The sequence below is a fragment of the Drosophila sechellia genome, chromosome 2L (assembly GCF_004382195.2).
Source record: "Drosophila sechellia strain sech25 chromosome 2L, ASM438219v1, whole genome shotgun sequence".
Taxonomy (NCBI): Eukaryota; Metazoa; Arthropoda; class Insecta; order Diptera; family Drosophilidae; genus Drosophila; species Drosophila sechellia.
The window spans coordinates 3558785-3576342 of record NC_045949.1 but is presented as its reverse complement, the minus strand read 5'-3'; the positions used below and the strand labels follow the sequence as shown (position 1 = coordinate 3576342).

Here is a 17558-nt window from a genome sequence, read left to right as displayed (position 1 = left end):
ACAGGTGTCGGAGTCTGGGTGTAGCTGTCGGCTTCGGCCAAATGTCCCCACTCCATCGAACCGAACCAAGCCAACTCATCACCACATTTTGGGGCAATCAGGTAGCTGGTGGTTTCACCCAACTCAGACTGCCGCCAAAAACGAGGCTTACAAATTGGCCCCCAACCCCATTGACGACAGCCAGGGCAACGCCTTCGTGATTAACTTGATCATTGATCAGAGATTGGTGGGACCGATTATGAAAAATACATTTTAAATCATAAAAAATGTTTTTTTTTAGACAGAAAACATAATTATCACATTTAACTAACATTAATCCCTTTCATCGTGGCTTCTCCCTAGTATCTTTAGTATTTTAAATCACACAAAATGTTGGCCACACTGGCAGTGCTCTGGCTAGCTTTAATTAATCACCCAGGTATCAGCATTGGCTTCCAATTTTATCCGATCCACTGCTTCTATTCCCATTACTGTTTCTCTGGCCCGGGCGAGTTGTCAAGTTCGCTGACAGATAAAGTCATTTGACATTTACAGGCATTGCCGACATGGCATAGCATGGCACGGTATGGATCCCCACTCCCCCAAAATAGCCAATCTACCCCACTACCCAGCCGAAGCATACAATTTTCAAATTTGTATTAATTTCATATCGCTCGATTGCGCGCATGCCAACATCCATCGACATTGGGCTCCAAAAACAACCGAAAAGTTTTGGTGGCACAACTTGTTGCGCGGCTTGTAAGCCAAACTGGCCAACCAGATAAAACGCTTTATATGTGTCAGTCGGAAAATTAATTGGACTCTTGCCTTTGCTCATTTCATTGGCAGTCTCTTGCCATTTTCAATATCCACAACTAATTGCATTTATATACCGTATTGCAGCTCCCGTGAACTTATCAAGGCTGCCATATTGGATAATGATTTCATGAAGAACCTGGATCTGACGCAGATCCGCGAGATCGTCGACTGCATGTATCCGGTCAAGTATCCAGCCAAGAATCTTATCATCAAGGAGGGAGATGTCGGAAGCATCGTTTATGTCATGGAAGGTGAGTTGAAGCATCAAGCACTTGTGATGTATCTTTCATTTGGTTAGCAATTGTAGTTTCTTAAAAATAGTTAGATACATTAGGGATATGCATAAATTTATATTAAATACATTTTGAGTACTAAGATATTTTCTGTGGGATTGTTAAGCAGTGCCTTTCAGTTAATACTTTATATCGTACTTGCAGCCTAAAAGTATGCGAACATATTTTATTGGCAGGTGTAAAATGCATGTAGAATGTGTGTCTGTATGTGCAAATCTTTATAAGTCTCGAGGTTTAATGACAAAATTATATTTAATCAAGATATTTATTTAGTTAATAATCGACATCTGAAATATTATGCACTAATTCCTAATGAACTGTATTACTAGACTGATATTTTTCAACACTTGCATTTAGTCAAATATTTTCTGTATCCTTGCAAATACCTAAACATATGCGTTCACCTTGCCCCGCCAAGATCGTGCAACAAGTTGGCGCAGATAAGCAGCTACTCCTTGGGCTTGGTTAGTTGCACGTGCGCCTTTTGGCCAGATGTGGAATGCCTCAGTTGTGGGCTGGGATTGGAACTTAGTTATGTGTGATAAAAGGGGTTTTCGGGGGGACTGTGTCACACCCACGCCGCCAGAAGAAGAAGAGAAGTTCAGAGTCTCGCCTTGCAGCGAAATGTCAGCAACTGACTGTCGACTCGAGCGAACAATGGCCAAGAAGCGGGTTTTCCTTTCAGTTTTCGCTTAGCATTTTGTTTAATAGTTTTTTGCACGTTTTTCTGCGTTTTTCTTGGGCCCGTTTTTTATTTCAGGGTGTGCTACTACGGGCCTTTTGACTTCAGCCTCGTGGCTAATTGTTGCTTTAAATATTTGCTCGAGCTGGGTTCGGTTTCGCATCAGCTCTGTGTACCTTTCGTGTTAATTTGGTCGCCGACTTAATTTACGTACTAGTATTAGCATTTTAATTGCGCGCAGACGACTGGAGAAAAGTAACAACAATAATAATGATAATCAACAGTAGAATTATGCATTCGTAAGATGGCAAGATGAATCGGAGAAGAGGATGCTTCCTCAATCTTGCAACATCATCGTCTGGGATTTTCGCTTCCTTAACCTGAAGCACCGATGTCCGCTACTCGAAACCGATGAGCAGATGTCACGGCATCTGTCTATATATCATATAGCCCCGCACATATGATACTGCAGCGATAGAGAAAATCAGAGAGGATTCGTATGATCGAAAAACCCCTTACAGCAGATGTTTACGAGATCTGCAAGGTTTCGGCCTTGCTCATTGTGCGAATGCCCTGTAAAACGCATTCGAGATAAGAAGGGAGGAAGTATTTATAATATAATACCCTACTGATAAACAGTCCAATCTCGAGGGATGTCTGATTTGTTTTGAAACTTTGCTCTGATTACCAAATCGAAAAATTTACTTTATATAAATGCAGACTTGATTAGGCAACAGTTTAATGCGCGTCAGCTCTGAGGTCACTGGACCTCGGGATCTATAATTATTTCTGCACGTTCATTGTTCCATTTCTGAATTGTTACGTTTTCCAGATGATAACGTTCGAATCTCTTTTGTTTCGCGTAGCGAATTGGCCTGTCACTTATGACCAAACCAGTTCGCCGGTTTGGCACTCTAAATCTACACTGCGAGAAAAAAATTGAATGGTTCAATGTGTCGAACATTACGATATACTTGGCTATTAAAAATAGGATAAATAAATTTTCTCAGGTTGCAAATGACTTTATTTAGACTTAGTTACCAAGTTTATATGGTCTCAGATCATTAAAATTTAATTACGATGATCTAAGCTTGGTGCAAATTATTTCTTCAGTGCACAGCACTTGCTTTTGTTCAGCTCTTCACTTGTATGTGTGGGTATTTTCGCTCTCCCCGACACACATACACACACACATATTCCCCAATCTCTGGGGCTCTCGCCCACAAACAAACAAAACGTGCTCAGCTGTCTCCACTAACTGTACCTGTATCTGTCTCTGTTCTGCTCTCTCAGCCGATCGCTCAGTTGGAAATGAGTATGAGTAATGCTCCAGTGTTTCGAATCCCCGATCTTCGGGCAATTCGTCATTCGTCCGGCAGGCGGCGTAGTGAGAAAACGTGTGTGGCGCATGCGCATGCGCTCGGTTGCGAAAAGTGCACCTGGATTTGAAATTTAGCCACAAGAATAACAGAAATCAAAATTCCCCACTTCGTGTTGGGCCATTTCTTCGGCTGGCCTTTCGTGATTTTCAATTCGCTGTCGTGTGTGTTTAACGGTATTCTATAGCATTTTGCATATGGCAACCGACGCCAGTGAATTAATAATATAAGCCACAAACCGAACAATTACAATGCCTTGCGCATATGCCTTTGAGCTATTTCCAACAATAATGCTTACATAAATAGCAGCTCTGGTTGCTGTTCTAAATAGCAAGTAAACAAAACCGCACAATTTTCCCATGCTCGATTTTTCCGCTCGGTTGTAATTATGTTGAAAGAGATCGGCGGCAAACGCTTCGTGTTAATTTCTTTGAACTGCTCGCAAATTCTTGGAATAAAGTGAATTAAAAGTGAAAGTGAATTCTTTAAGCACTCGCATTAAGTGAAGGAAATAAGCTAAAACACCCACGGACCTGAAGAGAATGAGACGCAGAAACGGAGACTTGGATTTTGCTCTTTTTCTCGAATTGAACGCAAAGATCACTTGAAGAATTCCGGTTTGTGGTTTTCCTGTGCAGCTGTTGTTGTTGTTGTTTTGGTTGCTGTTACTGTCCCGCTGATTTGTATGTGTATTATGTCCCGGTCATTGGTCCGAAGTAAAGAGACAAAAAACAAAAATCGGCAATAATGGTGTAGAAATACAGACATTATAAACCGTATAATGCCAAATGTCACTGCTGCGACTCGATCGTGCAAGAATGTGAGAACACAAATCGTACACAGAATCTGATATGGCCCCAAAAATGAAAGAAATCCACTGGAAGTGCGAAAGAATGTGGAAAATTAAATTAAATATTGCTAGAAACATAAAACAGAAGAGAAATAGCCCGAAATTTAGAAATCGTGCGAAGTCGCAGAGTCAAAAGCCAAAACGATGGTGGTGATCATGGCGAGGGAGAGGCAACTAGGCATCTGTGCTAATGTCATGCCCTGGAACCGGGTCTCCACCTGTCATTTGGCTTCTACTCTCGTCATCTTCCCAACTTGGCTGCGGCATCTGGGGTCTCAGACCGGTCGGAACTCGGAGGCGCACTCTCACTTTCCAGCGACCCAACGAGTTTTGCATTCGCCTTTTGACATGCCAAATGAACTGGCTTCGCTTAAGCGCTCAAATAAGATTGTGTAATAGACGAAAAGTGGAAAATGATGGCTCGCGGGAAGTGGATCACAAGATCATTGGGAAACTTGGCTCTGAATTGGTAAAAATTATATCGTTCCGAAGTGGTTTATAATTGAACCTAAGCAAGTGGAACGAAGTCGGTAGCTTCTTGATGCTGGGTCTTATTTAATTTCCATTTCATGATTTTCTTATTTTCTTTTTAAGAAAAGATATGAGCTTAAATACCCAATTAAAAAGATGCCCAGCAGCATTTTAGTATTGATTAATCGAAAGTTAATGATGCAAGTCTATTAAGACGTTTCCATGAAGTTAGCTTATATATATGTTCATATATTTCCACGTATGAGAAAGTGGCTGTTTTCAGAATCTCTGTGGCATTCCCCAATGATCTTAAATCTAATCAGTAACTCGAACGCTAGTCAGTGTTGAGAACCCTATAGATCACTTTAGAATCTCGTTTGTCAGCTTTATCGCTGTTTTTGCGAAATCGATCTGTCCCGTTTGGCTGATTCTGAATCTCGATTCCCTCGCGATCTTGCTTGACTACAATCTAAATTGTATACACAAAAGATCTTTCGGACCTCTGATCTTGCCTCCCTCTTCCATCCAGTTTGGATAACTTTCTTTATAGCCACCATTCATTAGCATAGACAATCAAAAGAAACGTCAACTGAGCTATGGCCATAAATTATTATTATGATGATTTTTGAGCTCCAATGTGTGTGCCAAAATGCGGTCATGTTGGTAAAAAAAAAATGAAGCAAAAATAAACCAAAACGAATGACTAAGCCAATGGCAATTTTGTCTTGCCTTAATTGTAAGTCAAAAGGGCGGACCAAAAAGTAAATTACGAGCTGTCATGCAAAACCGAAAATGACTTGGACTCGGACTCGATCTCATTCCGAATCCGAATCCGCTGCCCTTGGCACACAAGCCAAAGTCTGTGACTAACTTCGCCTTAATCGAGGCTTCCAAAAACCCTGCTCCGGAGATCCGTTAACTTCTATAAATAGCTGCTTCAGAAAAGCCAAGTGGCGGGACACACTGTACAAAAACAGGAGTAAAAATAACCATTAGTTTGGGTATTTTTCCCATGACCAGCGCCAATTACAAAATGCTAATTGATATTTACCTACAATTAAGTCCAATGATAAGTGAACCTGAATGGTTGCATAGATTTCAAAGATTTTTCCACAGTGCACGAGCTGTTTAAATTCTTGTTTCCTCCGCTCTGCGATTGTATTCAAATCGGCGAATCAGACAGCGGCTGACCTTGCCAACACTCGACATCCAACAACCATTAATACTTGAAGCCAGTCTCTGGGCGAAGTTGCAAAATGTTTGCAGTTTCAATTTGTACACATTTTTTCTCCATTTACTTTTATAATTTGTTTTTTTTTTTTTTGGGGTGCTCAGCTGGGCTTGACGGATTTCCGCATTTTTAAAAGCCAGCAAACCTCGACCCCGCTGAACTCGTGGAGCCCCAAGCTCGACGGGCCGTAGCTTTCCACACTTATTTTGTGGAAAACTCGGCCCTTTGTGAGGATTAAGTGCAGTGGAGCTCATGCCAAGAAAATCTCTTTCGAATCGCGTAAAAAATTCCATATAAATAGTGTTTGCATGAAGTTTTTGTTAGCTGGAATACTGAATCTCTGCCATGTGTTGTGTACCCGTTATCACGACTAAAAGCCGAGGCACGAGTTGTTTTCACAGGGAAAACAGCGTAGCAGTGATAACAGAGTTCTCGGGTCTCCCGATTTATCTCGCCCGCTACTCTTACGTAAATAAGTATCTGTGAACGCGGCAATTTGTTTGCCATTAGCTGCGAGAATAGTTCAACAACACCGATGTTTACTGTTTGATTGATCATATTCAAGGTGCTACGAATGATCTTTGTTGAATGTTTGTCTTCGCCGCTGGTAATTGTTGTTTGTCTAGTCATCGTTTCCGATTGTGCGTAGTCGTGACAATCGAGCGTTTTCCATTGGATCGCAGACGTAACTTTGTTTGTGTATTTATAAAGCGGGTTCCCTGCACATGTGCTATATGCCATGTTTTTTATGGAAATTTATTAGCTGAGTTCAAAGTGAATTAGTTTGGCATGTGATCTTGCTCTTCTGACGCATTTGTATTTAAGAAAATGCTAATAGCAGTCATCACAATATCTTTTGTTGATAGACTCAGAACGATTTGTCGACGGCACACCCTGTTCCAAAACTTCCAGACTTTACAATTTACTGTGCCTATTTTGCCCATTGAATATTATTAACTAAATTAAAATAAATATTTGCCTGAGATCACCCGCAGATATTGCGCACACCCCTAATAACTGAGTCATAAAGTGCACAATACATTATCGTCGTTTGCGTCAGTTTGCCCGATCAATTAGCGTAAATGGACCCAGATCCAAATGGAAATACCTCGAAGCCAACAACTTCCTTTCAATTCAGAGTCACGCTCCAAATTTTGGAGCCCAGCACCGATGGTCACTGGACCTATTTTGGGCTTCTCTAGGTCGGGCAATACGTCACTTTTGGCTGTTCAGACAGACCACCTTTATTATTGTTTACCTTTGGCAACATCGCCAATTGTCACTTCCCCTACCGCGTCGCCCACTTTCATTCACAATTGGCTAATTTGTCGATGATTAAGCTTTTGATGCACTCGCAAATGGTAGAGGTGGAAAAAAACGCGAGACTCACTCATTCACACGCTCTTACCAATTGGCCGAAATTAATTTGCAACTCAGCTAAGTGCGATTGTGTGTTGAATGGGTTGCAAGAGAAGTTCGGTGCGTAATTCCCCAAATCCGGCAAGGATTGTGGACAGAAAATAGGAAATCGGTCGAGTAATTGATTTTTGAAGCAATTTTCATATGCTGAGCAGGGGTAAACTTTAGCAGATCCCACTGTTTTGGTTTGATTTCCATTAAATAGCCATTTATTGCTATTCTACTGCTCACTTACCACTGTGCCTGACGCTTGTCAAAGTTGGTAGATCAACAGGCCATAAACAAAATCAATCCACAAACGTGAGGCAAGTCGCAAAAACATGGAAAGTTTACAACACCGTCGACGGCAGAAACCAAACAGCAACTGAAACAGCAAACGTGTGTGGCTTTTGCAATATAAATAACAAATACATTATTGTGATTTTGTTACCAACAACAGGCCTGAAAACCGTGGGCATCGCCATTCCCAGTGACTCTTCAAATATTCCGTGCGCGAAACTGCAGAGCTCTTTGGTTATGCAAAAGACCTCCGAAAATAACAAACAACAGGCACAAAAACATAAACTAAACGCTGGTGGAGCCAAAGACAAACGAATCACGTCGCTGCAGCTGGTCAAGTGAAATTTTTCTGTCGTAATGAAAATCAAACATTATCCGGGCAAAGCCGTCGATGCGAGTCTCTCCCTGGAGGGCAGCAGCGCTATGGGTGCACTGTACGAGGCCAATTGGCTGAGGGCTGCGAATCAGCCCGTTCCAGCCACAACGGGCTCCAAATTGAGCAGGCAGAGCAGCTCCGCCGGCAGCAGTTTCCTCATCGAGGGCATCTCCGCCCTGAGCAAGTACCAAATGACCCTGGAGAATATCCGGCAGCTGGAGCTGCAGTCGCGGGACAAACGCATAGCGAGCACGATCAAGCAACTCAGCGGCTACAGGCCATCGGCACTGCAGCATCATCAGCAGCAGCAAATGCACAATGTTTGGGTGGCCGTGGATCAGGATCAGGAACACGAAGAGCAGGAAGAGGCTTCGGATGGAAAGGAGAAGTTGGCTAGTATCCAGGAACCAACTGCAGTTAACCACTATGTCCTGGATCCGACGGAGAGACCAAGGGTTCCAAGACCCCGACAACAGTTCTCCGTGAAACCGCCTTCCTTGCGTCGCTCCCAAACCATGTCGCAACCGCCTAGTTATGCCACCTTGAGATCGCCCCCGAAAATCAAGGAAAATCTCAGCAACAGTTCCTCCGCCTACTCCACATTCTCCTCGGCTGCAGAGGACTCCCAGGATCAAGTAGTGATCTGCCAGCAGCCACAGAGACTGATGGCTCCGCCACCCAGAGAACCGCCGCCAGAGCCACCCAAAAGGGTATCGAAACCCCTGAGCAGATCACAAACTTCGGTCCAGCGGTATGCCACGGTTAGGATGCCAAACCAGACCACTTCGTTCAGCAGAAGTGTGGCCAGATCTAAGGACTCCACCGCCTCCCAGAGACGTCTCAGTTTGGAGCAGGCTATCGAGGGACTCAAACTGGAGGGGGAGAAGGCTGTTCGTCAAAAGAGTCCACAAATCTCACCAGCTGCCAGCAGTAATGGCAGCTCCAAGGATCTCAACGGGGATGGTTTCTGTATACCACGACCCCGCCTCATCGTTCCAGTGCACACATATGCCCGTCGACGCAGGACAGGAAATCTCAAGGAGCAATCCAGCGGTGGACAGGAGGAGGAAGCAGAGAAGGGTAAGGGGTGGAAGGATTTCGATGTTTTAAAAAAAATCAAATCAGTCAGGATAGATAGGCATAGTATCTTTTATTTCAATAGGATTGGACAGAATTATGATTATATATACCCAATTAATGTTAATATTTTCTCCCCAGATGGACGCGTGGAGGTTTCCCGCGAGGGCAAGTACCTCTCCACATTGTCGGGAGCGAAGGTCCTTGGCGAACTGGCGATCCTGTACAACTGCCAGCGGACTGCGACCATCACCGCGATCACCGAGTGCAACCTGTGGGCCATCGAGCGCCAGTGCTTCCAGACCATCATGATGCGAACGGGCCTGATCCGGCAGGCGGAGTACAGCGACTTCCTCAAGAGGTGAGTTGCCCTCCCCGATCGGTGGCTTTCCTCTTCGGAATACCTCCTCCATCTCCGCCTCCTCGGCCACTCCTCTCGAAGACCAGACCAGGAGAGACTTCCCCATTGCCAATCGGCGATTTAATGTGCATTTTAATGAGCCTGTGAGCCTGTGGCGATTTGTTGGCGAGATGGTGCCGACTGGTTATTTGCAATTTGGGCGTAATTAATGTTCATTTGCACTTAATTATATCAATTCCGCAGTGCAGCTCGTGTATGGTCATTACTCTATAATGGCAAATGTAAAAATCGCTTAGCTTGAGGATTTTTTTTAGCCCGGTCGATTTGTGTGTTCAAATCGTGCAAGGTATGGCGAATAAAGTAAGGTAACTTTCTCCGCCGGCCCCATCGACGGCATCTCTTCAGATCGAATGCAGCATTATGGCCATCTCATCATCGTCATGGTGTTGGGCGTCCATATGACGTGCAATGGCTCAAACTCAAATGAAAACTCACTTCAGCTAAACTTCAGGCTGCGGCCAACGAACGCATAGAAATTTCTTTCCCAATGCCAGCCATGGCAACCAGTTTTTTGGCCAAGTCTGCGCGGCGGTTTCAAGTCTCACTTCCATCTTCAGTCGCTCCTGCCTCCGGAGTGACCGGCAAATTAATCGCGTTTAATTGGTCGTCGGTAAAAACTGCTAAAAACCATAATTGAGGCCTCGACCATGCACTCGTTGCCTATTCCACATTCGAGAAGTAGCGGAAAAAGCAGATTGAAAATGAAAGTGCAATGGGCTGATGATGACGATGATCATAGATTCAGATACAGATACTGCAGCTGCAACTGCAACTGCAGCTATAGACTCCAGATACATGAGAGCATTCACTGAAAAAATGCTAGCCGGCGGGAAAAAACAGAATGGGAGGAGTTCAGCTTCGATTACGCTGCTCTACAGATAGAGAAAAAGGTTTAGAAATATTCCTGAAAGGTATAACAGAAGCGAACAAGCATTTGTTAGATAAATTGATTTCTATGAACCTAACAGAAACTCAGAAACGATGCCTTTGTAGAAGATAACTTGTTGATCTTTTTGTTAAGTGTATCAATAAAAGATGTGTGCGATGCACACAGAAAAGTTCCAGCCGGAGGGAAAACCGTAATGGGAGGAGTTCAGGTGCGACTTTCAGCTTGAAGATCGATGTAGGTCAACAATAGATTCCCATTACTGTGGAATTCTCTTATCTAGATCGAACTTGGCTCGGCCACTAATTACAGCACTTTCTTTGGCCTGCAACGCAGATTATCTCGAATGAAACTAACAATTTTTGGTCTTCTTATCTACCGCTAGTGTGCCCATCTTCAAAGACCTGGCGGAAGACACGCTCATCAAAATCTCCGATGTCTTGGAGGAGACACACTACCAGCGTGGCGACTACATAGTGCGCCAGGGCGCCCGAGGCGATACCTTCTTCATCATCTCCAAGGGAAAAGTGCGAGTGACGATCAAGCAGCAGGACACGCAGGAGGAGAAGTTCATTCGCATGCTGGGCAAAGGGGATTTCTTTGGAGAAAAGGCTCTCCAGGGGTGAGTTTCATGGAAATGACTACTATTTGTACTCCATAACTAATGTGTATCACATTTGTGATTTAGCGATGATCTGCGCACGGCGAATATTATTTGCGAGTCCGCCGATGGCGTCAGTTGTCTGGTCATCGATCGCGAGACCTTCAATCAGCTAATTTCCAATCTGGACGAGATCAAGCATCGCTACGACGACGAGGGCGCCATGGAACGCAGAAAGTAAGCGAATATTTGAAAAAAAAACACGAATCAAGATAAGCAATGTGGAATTGAATAAATCGAAAGCAAGATCAATGAACTACCTCCAAATCAACAAATTTTTGTTGATGTTTTAAATGTATAATTACCCGATAGTCAAGTGAGGGCTATACAAAATAACCACATTCGATTTGACTCAAACTAGTAGTTATAGTACGCTTGGCAAGATTAAAGATGATTACTTTGGTCTTAAGAAGCTGATTGATTCAAAATGTTAGTTTCTTAAAAGTCTTCAGCTTATCTTGATTATAAACCCATTTAAATGTTTAAATACGTGGACTAACAACCCATCTTACTTGCAGGATCAACGAGGAATTCCGGGACATCAACCTCACAGATCTGCGTGTCATCGCAACTCTTGGAGTTGGAGGCTTCGGCCGCGTAGAGTTGGTCCAAACAAATGGCGATAGCTCCAGGTCCTTTGCCCTCAAGCAGATGAAAAAGTCACAGATCGTGGAGACGCGTCAGCAGCAACACATCATGTCCGAGAAGGAAATCATGGGCGAGGCCAACTGCCAGTTCATCGTGAAGCTGTTCAAAACCTTTAAGGACAAGAAGTACCTGTACATGTTGATGGAGAGTTGCCTGGGCGGAGAGCTCTGGACGATTCTGCGGGACAAGGGCAACTTCGACGACAGCACCACCCGCTTCTACACGGCGTGTGTGGTGGAGGCCTTTGATTACCTGCACTCGCGTAACATCATCTACCGCGATCTTAAGCCGGAGAACCTGCTGCTCAATGAACGAGGATATGTGAAGCTGGTGGACTTTGGCTTTGCCAAGAAGCTGCAGACGGGCAGGAAGACCTGGACTTTCTGCGGCACTCCAGAATACGTGGCTCCCGAGGTGATTCTCAACCGGGGCCACGACATCAGTGCGGATTACTGGTCGCTGGGAGTGCTCATGTTCGAGTTGCTTACTGGTGAGTAAAGAAAGAGATTTAAGTACCGCCATAATGTAAATAACCAATTGGTAATGCTTATTCTAGGTACCCCTCCATTCACGGGCTCGGATCCCATGCGCACCTACAACATTATACTTAAGGGCATCGACGCCATCGAATTCCCAAGGAATATCACCCGCAATGCCAGCAACCTGATCAAGAAGCTCTGTCGCGACAATCCCGCCGAGCGTTTGGGCTACCAGCGTGGGGGAATCAGCGAGATCCAAAAGCACAAGTAAGATCCATTTCAAATAGTATGTGAAGTAGATACTTATTCGATTATTATTTTCCGCGCAGATGGTTCGATGGCTTCTATTGGTGGGGCCTGCAGAACTGCACCCTGGAACCGCCCATTAAGCCCGCCGTGAAAAGCGTGGTCGATACAACAAACTTTGATGACTATCCTCCCGATCCAGAGGGTCCGCCGCCAGACGATGTCACTGGATGGGACAAGGACTTCTGAGGAGAATTAGAACCCGTTTCCTAGACGATGCTCTCTAAACGCTTCTGCTGCAGAAAACCAGGAGGATATGAAAGCAAGGGAGAAAAAATTGATCTTAAGAGCGCCATATGTACGCCAAAGCCAACAGCATCAGTCAGCAGCTCGCATCGAAAAGCTGCCCAAAAAAACAAAGAAACGTAGCAGTCGCAAGGCCAAGGGCCGACACAAAAGCACAATCATCCATCGTCGTAGCTCCATTTGAGATTTATAGATACGTCTCCGTGATGTTATACACATGATGTGCAACGCAATGAATTTATTAACGAGTTTATAACTATTATTTTATAATGAGGATATACAAGTATGTGTCTAGTTCGCGCGGAATTGATGTAAATTGTAAGTAGGTCTGTGACTCTGTTCGAGAGCTCTGTTAGCCATGTGCATTGTATAAATTCAGCTATTGGTATCTATTAAATATTTTTAACATAATTATTACACATCATTGTTAAAGCATACAAATCGGGTTGCCTTATAGTCTGTAAGAGAACATTTGAAAGCAACATTTGACCAAGATCTTCCGTCACACATTTCTTAAAATTCTATGTGGCCTCTCTACTGTCTTTCATTAGTCTTAGCGATCATGTCTATTATACGTACGAATAACATGCCCTTTTAATTGTCTTTTTTAAGTAAATCAGCTAGAAATTGAATAAACAAATTGATCCGATAAATCGTTGTATCTTTACATCAATATCACAAGAAATTGTAAGATACTGCTGGCCATTGCTGCCGTCTATGGGTTACTTCGGTTGTGGTAGATAAGATATTCAATATTACAACATTCACAGTACACTTTTTAATTTCTTTAAGTGCATGATTAAATTAACAGTGTTTTTACAGCATGTAAAACCGCCCACTCAACTTGACCTTTTTCAAGGTACTTCCTATATGGGCGCTTCTCTGGGCACACGTTTTCACTTGGCAAATAGTGCAGTGGAAAATATGCAGTAAAAAGAGGAAACGCTGAAATGCAAACGAAGTTGGCCAAAAACGAAACTCAACTACGTGACGAACGGAAGACGAATAGCCATGCAGAGAAAGCCGAGAAAAATCAGTCAAAATGCGACACAAATTAAATAAGAACATTCTGTCACTGACGTTAGTGCAGATCGCAACAGAAAACTGAAGCTCTGCAATTGGAGTACGAAAGTGTGACAAGAGGATCGAGTGGATATATAATTTATTTCAGAACTTAGTGATATTGCCGCCATATGTTAATGAACTGAACACAATGGGTTTGATTTCGAGCTGGGGGCAACTTTTGCTGGTGTTGCTTTTCGTTGTGGGCCTATCGTTGGGTCTTCCGAGCTTGGAAAATCAGACGCACGAACAAATCGAACAGATAATAGGTGAGTCGTGGATTTATTTAATAATAAACTATAATTTAACAATTCTGTTCTGTTTTACATTCAGCCTGCAGACAGCCCAAGGCACCTGGTTTGTGTCGAGGTCACCAGTTGCGATATGCCTACAATAAGAAGACCGGGAACTGCGAGAGCTTCATCTACACGGGCTGTGCCTCCACTGAGAACAATTTCCTGACCTTCGAGGAGTGTCGCCGGGATTGCATGCAACGTCTGCGTTACTGAAGTCCTTTTTAACGATGCTTAATATATATTTGATGTCACAGAAATTGTCAAGTCATGCGTAAATCTTAGTAGACTACGATCTCTTTGGCTTCTTGCCAACTTTCTTGTGGGCTAACTTCTCTGGATTCTGTTTGCACAGATAGCATAGGACTACGATCAGTAGAAATAAAGGTAACAGGATCAGGGCTACACTATCCAGTGAATGGTAGACAAATCCATTCAGTTCTATGCCTGGAGATTGAAGTAGTCTGGCGGCAATCATACCATTACTAATGACATGTTCCACAGACCAAATGGCTGATTCCAGAGGCGTCTGCTGACGTTCGTTGAACACCTTGGATACCTCAAGAGATCGTTGGGCGTAACTGCAAAGATATGGGTTTAACTAACTTAGCTTATTTAAAAAACATTAGAAAATCACCTTTTTTTACGGAGCTCTGCAAGAGCGCTATTAAGGTTTTCTACAGTAATGTCTTGGTAGTCCAACTTCAAGCCCATTCCACGATTTTGCACCGAGAATGCATTCAGGAACTGATCTCCGTAGATTGGGGTAACTAGTAGGGGTTTGCCACAATGCACCGATTCGGTGGTTCCAAGTAAGCCGCCATGGGACCAAAACAACTTTACTTTGGGGTGACCTAAAGTAGAAGCGATCTTGAGTTAGAAAATGTAAAATAGCTCTCGTCTGCGTTTCACGGCATAACTGGTTTTATGTTTAGTCCATTCCCTGCTTAGGGAATTTAAAGATAATAACTTACATAGAAGGGCTAATTGGGGAGCCCATTTGACGAAGAGAAACTTGGAGGAATCTGTATCGGGAGTCTCTTCCGCCTCCCATTTCCAAATGATCTTCAAGGGCTGGCTTTTTAGAACTTCTAGTATGGCTGACAGCTTATCTTCGTCAATACTTGAAGCCCGCACCATTGAACCCCAGCTTATGAAGATCACACCCTCTGCTGATTGGTTAAGGAAATTTACGATATTCTGTGGTAGCTCCTGCTCCGCCTTCTTGGTGATATGTACTCCTCCAATTTCCACAAATTGCAGTGATTGTGGACGGCTTCCCATCAGGGAGTAATGTTGGTTTCCAAATACAAATGCTGTTTGAGTTCGAGCCACTTCTTCCACATCTACTTGCACTCCAAGATACTTCCGTACCAGCTCGTTGTCAGCCCTGTTGGAATGGTACTTGTACAGAAACTTTAATAACTTGGCCTGAACAAAGTTGAGCAGTCGTTCGTGCCATTTCAGTTGGCCAGCGAATCCCACGAATTCCGACTGTATGAAGGCAGGTGTGTCGGGCAGATCGATGCGATCGTAATAGTAGGGCATCAGCGCACAGGTACTCAAGCCTATAATTGGAAGGTTTAATAACTTGGCCAAGGCCAGTTGGCAATCGGAGTTGAAGTATTCCGTGAGTAGCAGATCATAGGGCTTATTTCGATGGCGTTCGATGGCCCGTTCTATGTGGCCACTGGCGAAGAGGTGCTCGCAGGTCTTCTGGCCCTCTTCGTGCAGGGCCACATACTCCCGGATCAGCACTCCCAGAGATCTGGTGGGTGTGTGCTCCGTCAGGGGTACCAAGTTGATCGTGGTGCTCGACTGATCCTCTCCAGGCGCCGAAATCAGTAGCTCCTCGTAGTTGGGATAGGCTCCGGCTTGGGGGTTCTTCACGTACGAGATCACCGTGATGTCATGACCACGATGCGCCAGCTCGTTCAGGATGGGCATCACCACCTTGAAGTGGCTGAAACCGAAGTGCGGATACACGGCCAGAATATTACCGGCAGATATCGGTTGGGGAATTCCCAGAATCCCTAGCACAACAATTAACAATCCGCTGCGCAAACACGTTGTCATCGTTCCGTAGTTTTCCACCGATTGAATCGGTTACCCAACTCTCTGATCCGATAACCTTATCTTCCATTGTGCAGTGGGATTCTAATGGGATCGATGTGTTTTGGTTAATCAAAGTGTTTGTTGTGGTTTCTGATTGGAGAGTGCCATCGCAATGAGTTGCACTGTTTGGCTTCCAACTGGAACTGATATCGATAGTGATATATCGATAAGGCGCGGGTGACTTAAGTAGTTTGTTTTGATATAATATGCAAAAGCTAATGCTAATTCAATTCAGTTGAATATCTATGGATAATCCCTATGCATTTCCACATTTATTTGAAAAAATTATTCTTTCTTCAATTGTGCTCAGTGGATTCCAAGAAGTCGATATTCATCAATACTCATAGCACGCTTTCAGGCATAACATAAATTCTTTGCTTGCGTTGCCACCAGGATTTACAGAACTCAGCATAGGTGGCGCCACTAATGCCGCAAACATTTAAATGAAAAGAAAAAGTTTAATATATATCTGCCAAAAAGAGGAAACCCTTTTAAAATCGGATTTCTTACAAAAAAGCAAAACAATATTGTGATAAGAAAATTTCGCGCATATAAATAAGCATACATTAATTCATTTTAATTTTGTACCCATATTCAAGAAATGCTAGCATCTATGCTGAAATTTTTAAATCTATCTTCAAATATCCATTGTAAAATTAAATCAAGTGTTAGCTGAAGTCAACTGTCTCAACGACGAATGCAAAAGGGCCTTAAGATATTCGACTAGACAATTGAATTGCGAAGGCGATGCGGAAATACGCCCTCAAAACACATCGATAATGGACAGTAGTAAGCGTTAATTGAACCGCAAGCGATGTGGAGCGATAATAAATGCAATTGCCATTCGAAATGCAGCCAGGCATCGAAAGAATATCCGCCCAGAGTTACAGATACAGATACATTCACACACGCAGATACAGTCGCCAGCTGCTGCAGCTGGCTGTCTGTCAAGTGCACTTTGCACTTTGAGCTGCGGTCATCGGTCGCTGGATTTTGGATTTGGACTCCAGTTTGGCTTTGGTCATGGGCATTGGGTTCTGTGTCTGGTTTGGCCGGGTCCCAGTGACATGCCCGCAAGATTAGTGGCGGTAATTTGAAGTGTCTGTCCCTGCCCAGAAATGCACTTGGAGAAAGGTCCCAAGGGGTTTGCAAGGCGACAGGTTACTGCCCGAAATAATGTGTATCTTTTTAATGATGTGTTAAGTTTACATTGTATGTATGACTTATCTGCATTTCCAGCATCCTTTGAAGTAATTCAGATAGAAATATTTCATAAAATATTTGGAATATTTCCAATATTTTCCAGTGTGGCATAATTTTTGAGGATACCAGAAGAATTGGCTCGTTGCATTAATTGGATTGGAGTCGTTCGATGATGGCTTGTTGGGTAAATTGAAAGGGAATCCAAGTGCTGGTGGGTGGTGGGGGAGTTGAGCGCTGGAGTGGCTCCACACCAGCTAATGGGAGTGGGCGTTGTGTCGACCCACTTCCCAGGCAATTTCGATGCCGATTGGCTCTGGGCGAAACACTCTCTCACACTTGATGATAGCAGCCAGTTAACGCTAAGTGTTTTTTTCTTGGTAAGT

General features: G+C 43.7%; 3 protein-coding genes across 6 annotated transcripts in view; 2 read left to right on the top strand and 1 right to left on the bottom strand.

The window, feature by feature from the left end:
* Positions 1 to 13155, top strand: part of LOC6613265 (cGMP-dependent protein kinase, isozyme 2 forms cD4/T1/T3A/T3B) — a 29523-nt gene extending 16368 nt beyond the window's left edge. For 2 of the 4 annotated variants that reach the window (XM_032713821.1, XM_032713822.1), the window contains 7 exons: positions 883 to 1049; positions 8997 to 9216; positions 10548 to 10784; positions 10851 to 11000; positions 11342 to 11961; positions 12028 to 12217; positions 12280 to 13155. In XM_032713821.1, coding sequence (XP_032569712.1) covers positions 883 to 1049; positions 8997 to 9216; positions 10548 to 10784; positions 10851 to 11000; positions 11342 to 11961; positions 12028 to 12217; positions 12280 to 12445 — 1750 coding nt within the window. In that variant the 3' untranslated portion in view covers positions 12446 to 13155. Of the gene's footprint in view, positions 1 to 882; positions 1050 to 3155; positions 3770 to 7562; positions 9217 to 10547; positions 10785 to 10850; positions 11001 to 11341; positions 11962 to 12027; positions 12218 to 12279 lie in introns of those variants that run through there. The other 2 variants (XM_032713824.1, XM_032713823.1) reach the window with 2 other exon arrangements.
* Positions 13156 to 13284: 129 nt separating this feature from the next.
* On the top strand, positions 13285 to 14117 carry LOC6613264 (kunitz-type serine protease inhibitor). The gene is made up of 2 exons (XM_002037705.2): positions 13285 to 13833; positions 13898 to 14117. The coding sequence occupies exons 1-2, from the start codon at positions 13716 to 13718 to the stop codon at positions 14071 to 14073; spliced, it is 294 nt and encodes a 97-aa protein (XP_002037741.1). The 5' UTR covers positions 13285 to 13715; the 3' UTR covers positions 14074 to 14117.
* Positions 13828 to 16081, bottom strand: LOC6613263 (UDP-glucuronosyltransferase). Its single transcript, XM_002037704.2, has 3 exons — positions 14832 to 16081; positions 14495 to 14711; positions 13828 to 14438 (listed from the first exon to the last, which is right to left on the bottom strand). Exons 1-3 carry the CDS (start codon positions 15931 to 15933, stop codon positions 14147 to 14149), a joined length of 1611 nt encoding a protein of 536 aa, XP_002037740.1. The 5' UTR covers positions 15934 to 16081; the 3' UTR covers positions 13828 to 14146.
* Between the last annotated feature and the right edge of the window lie 1477 nt (positions 16082 to 17558).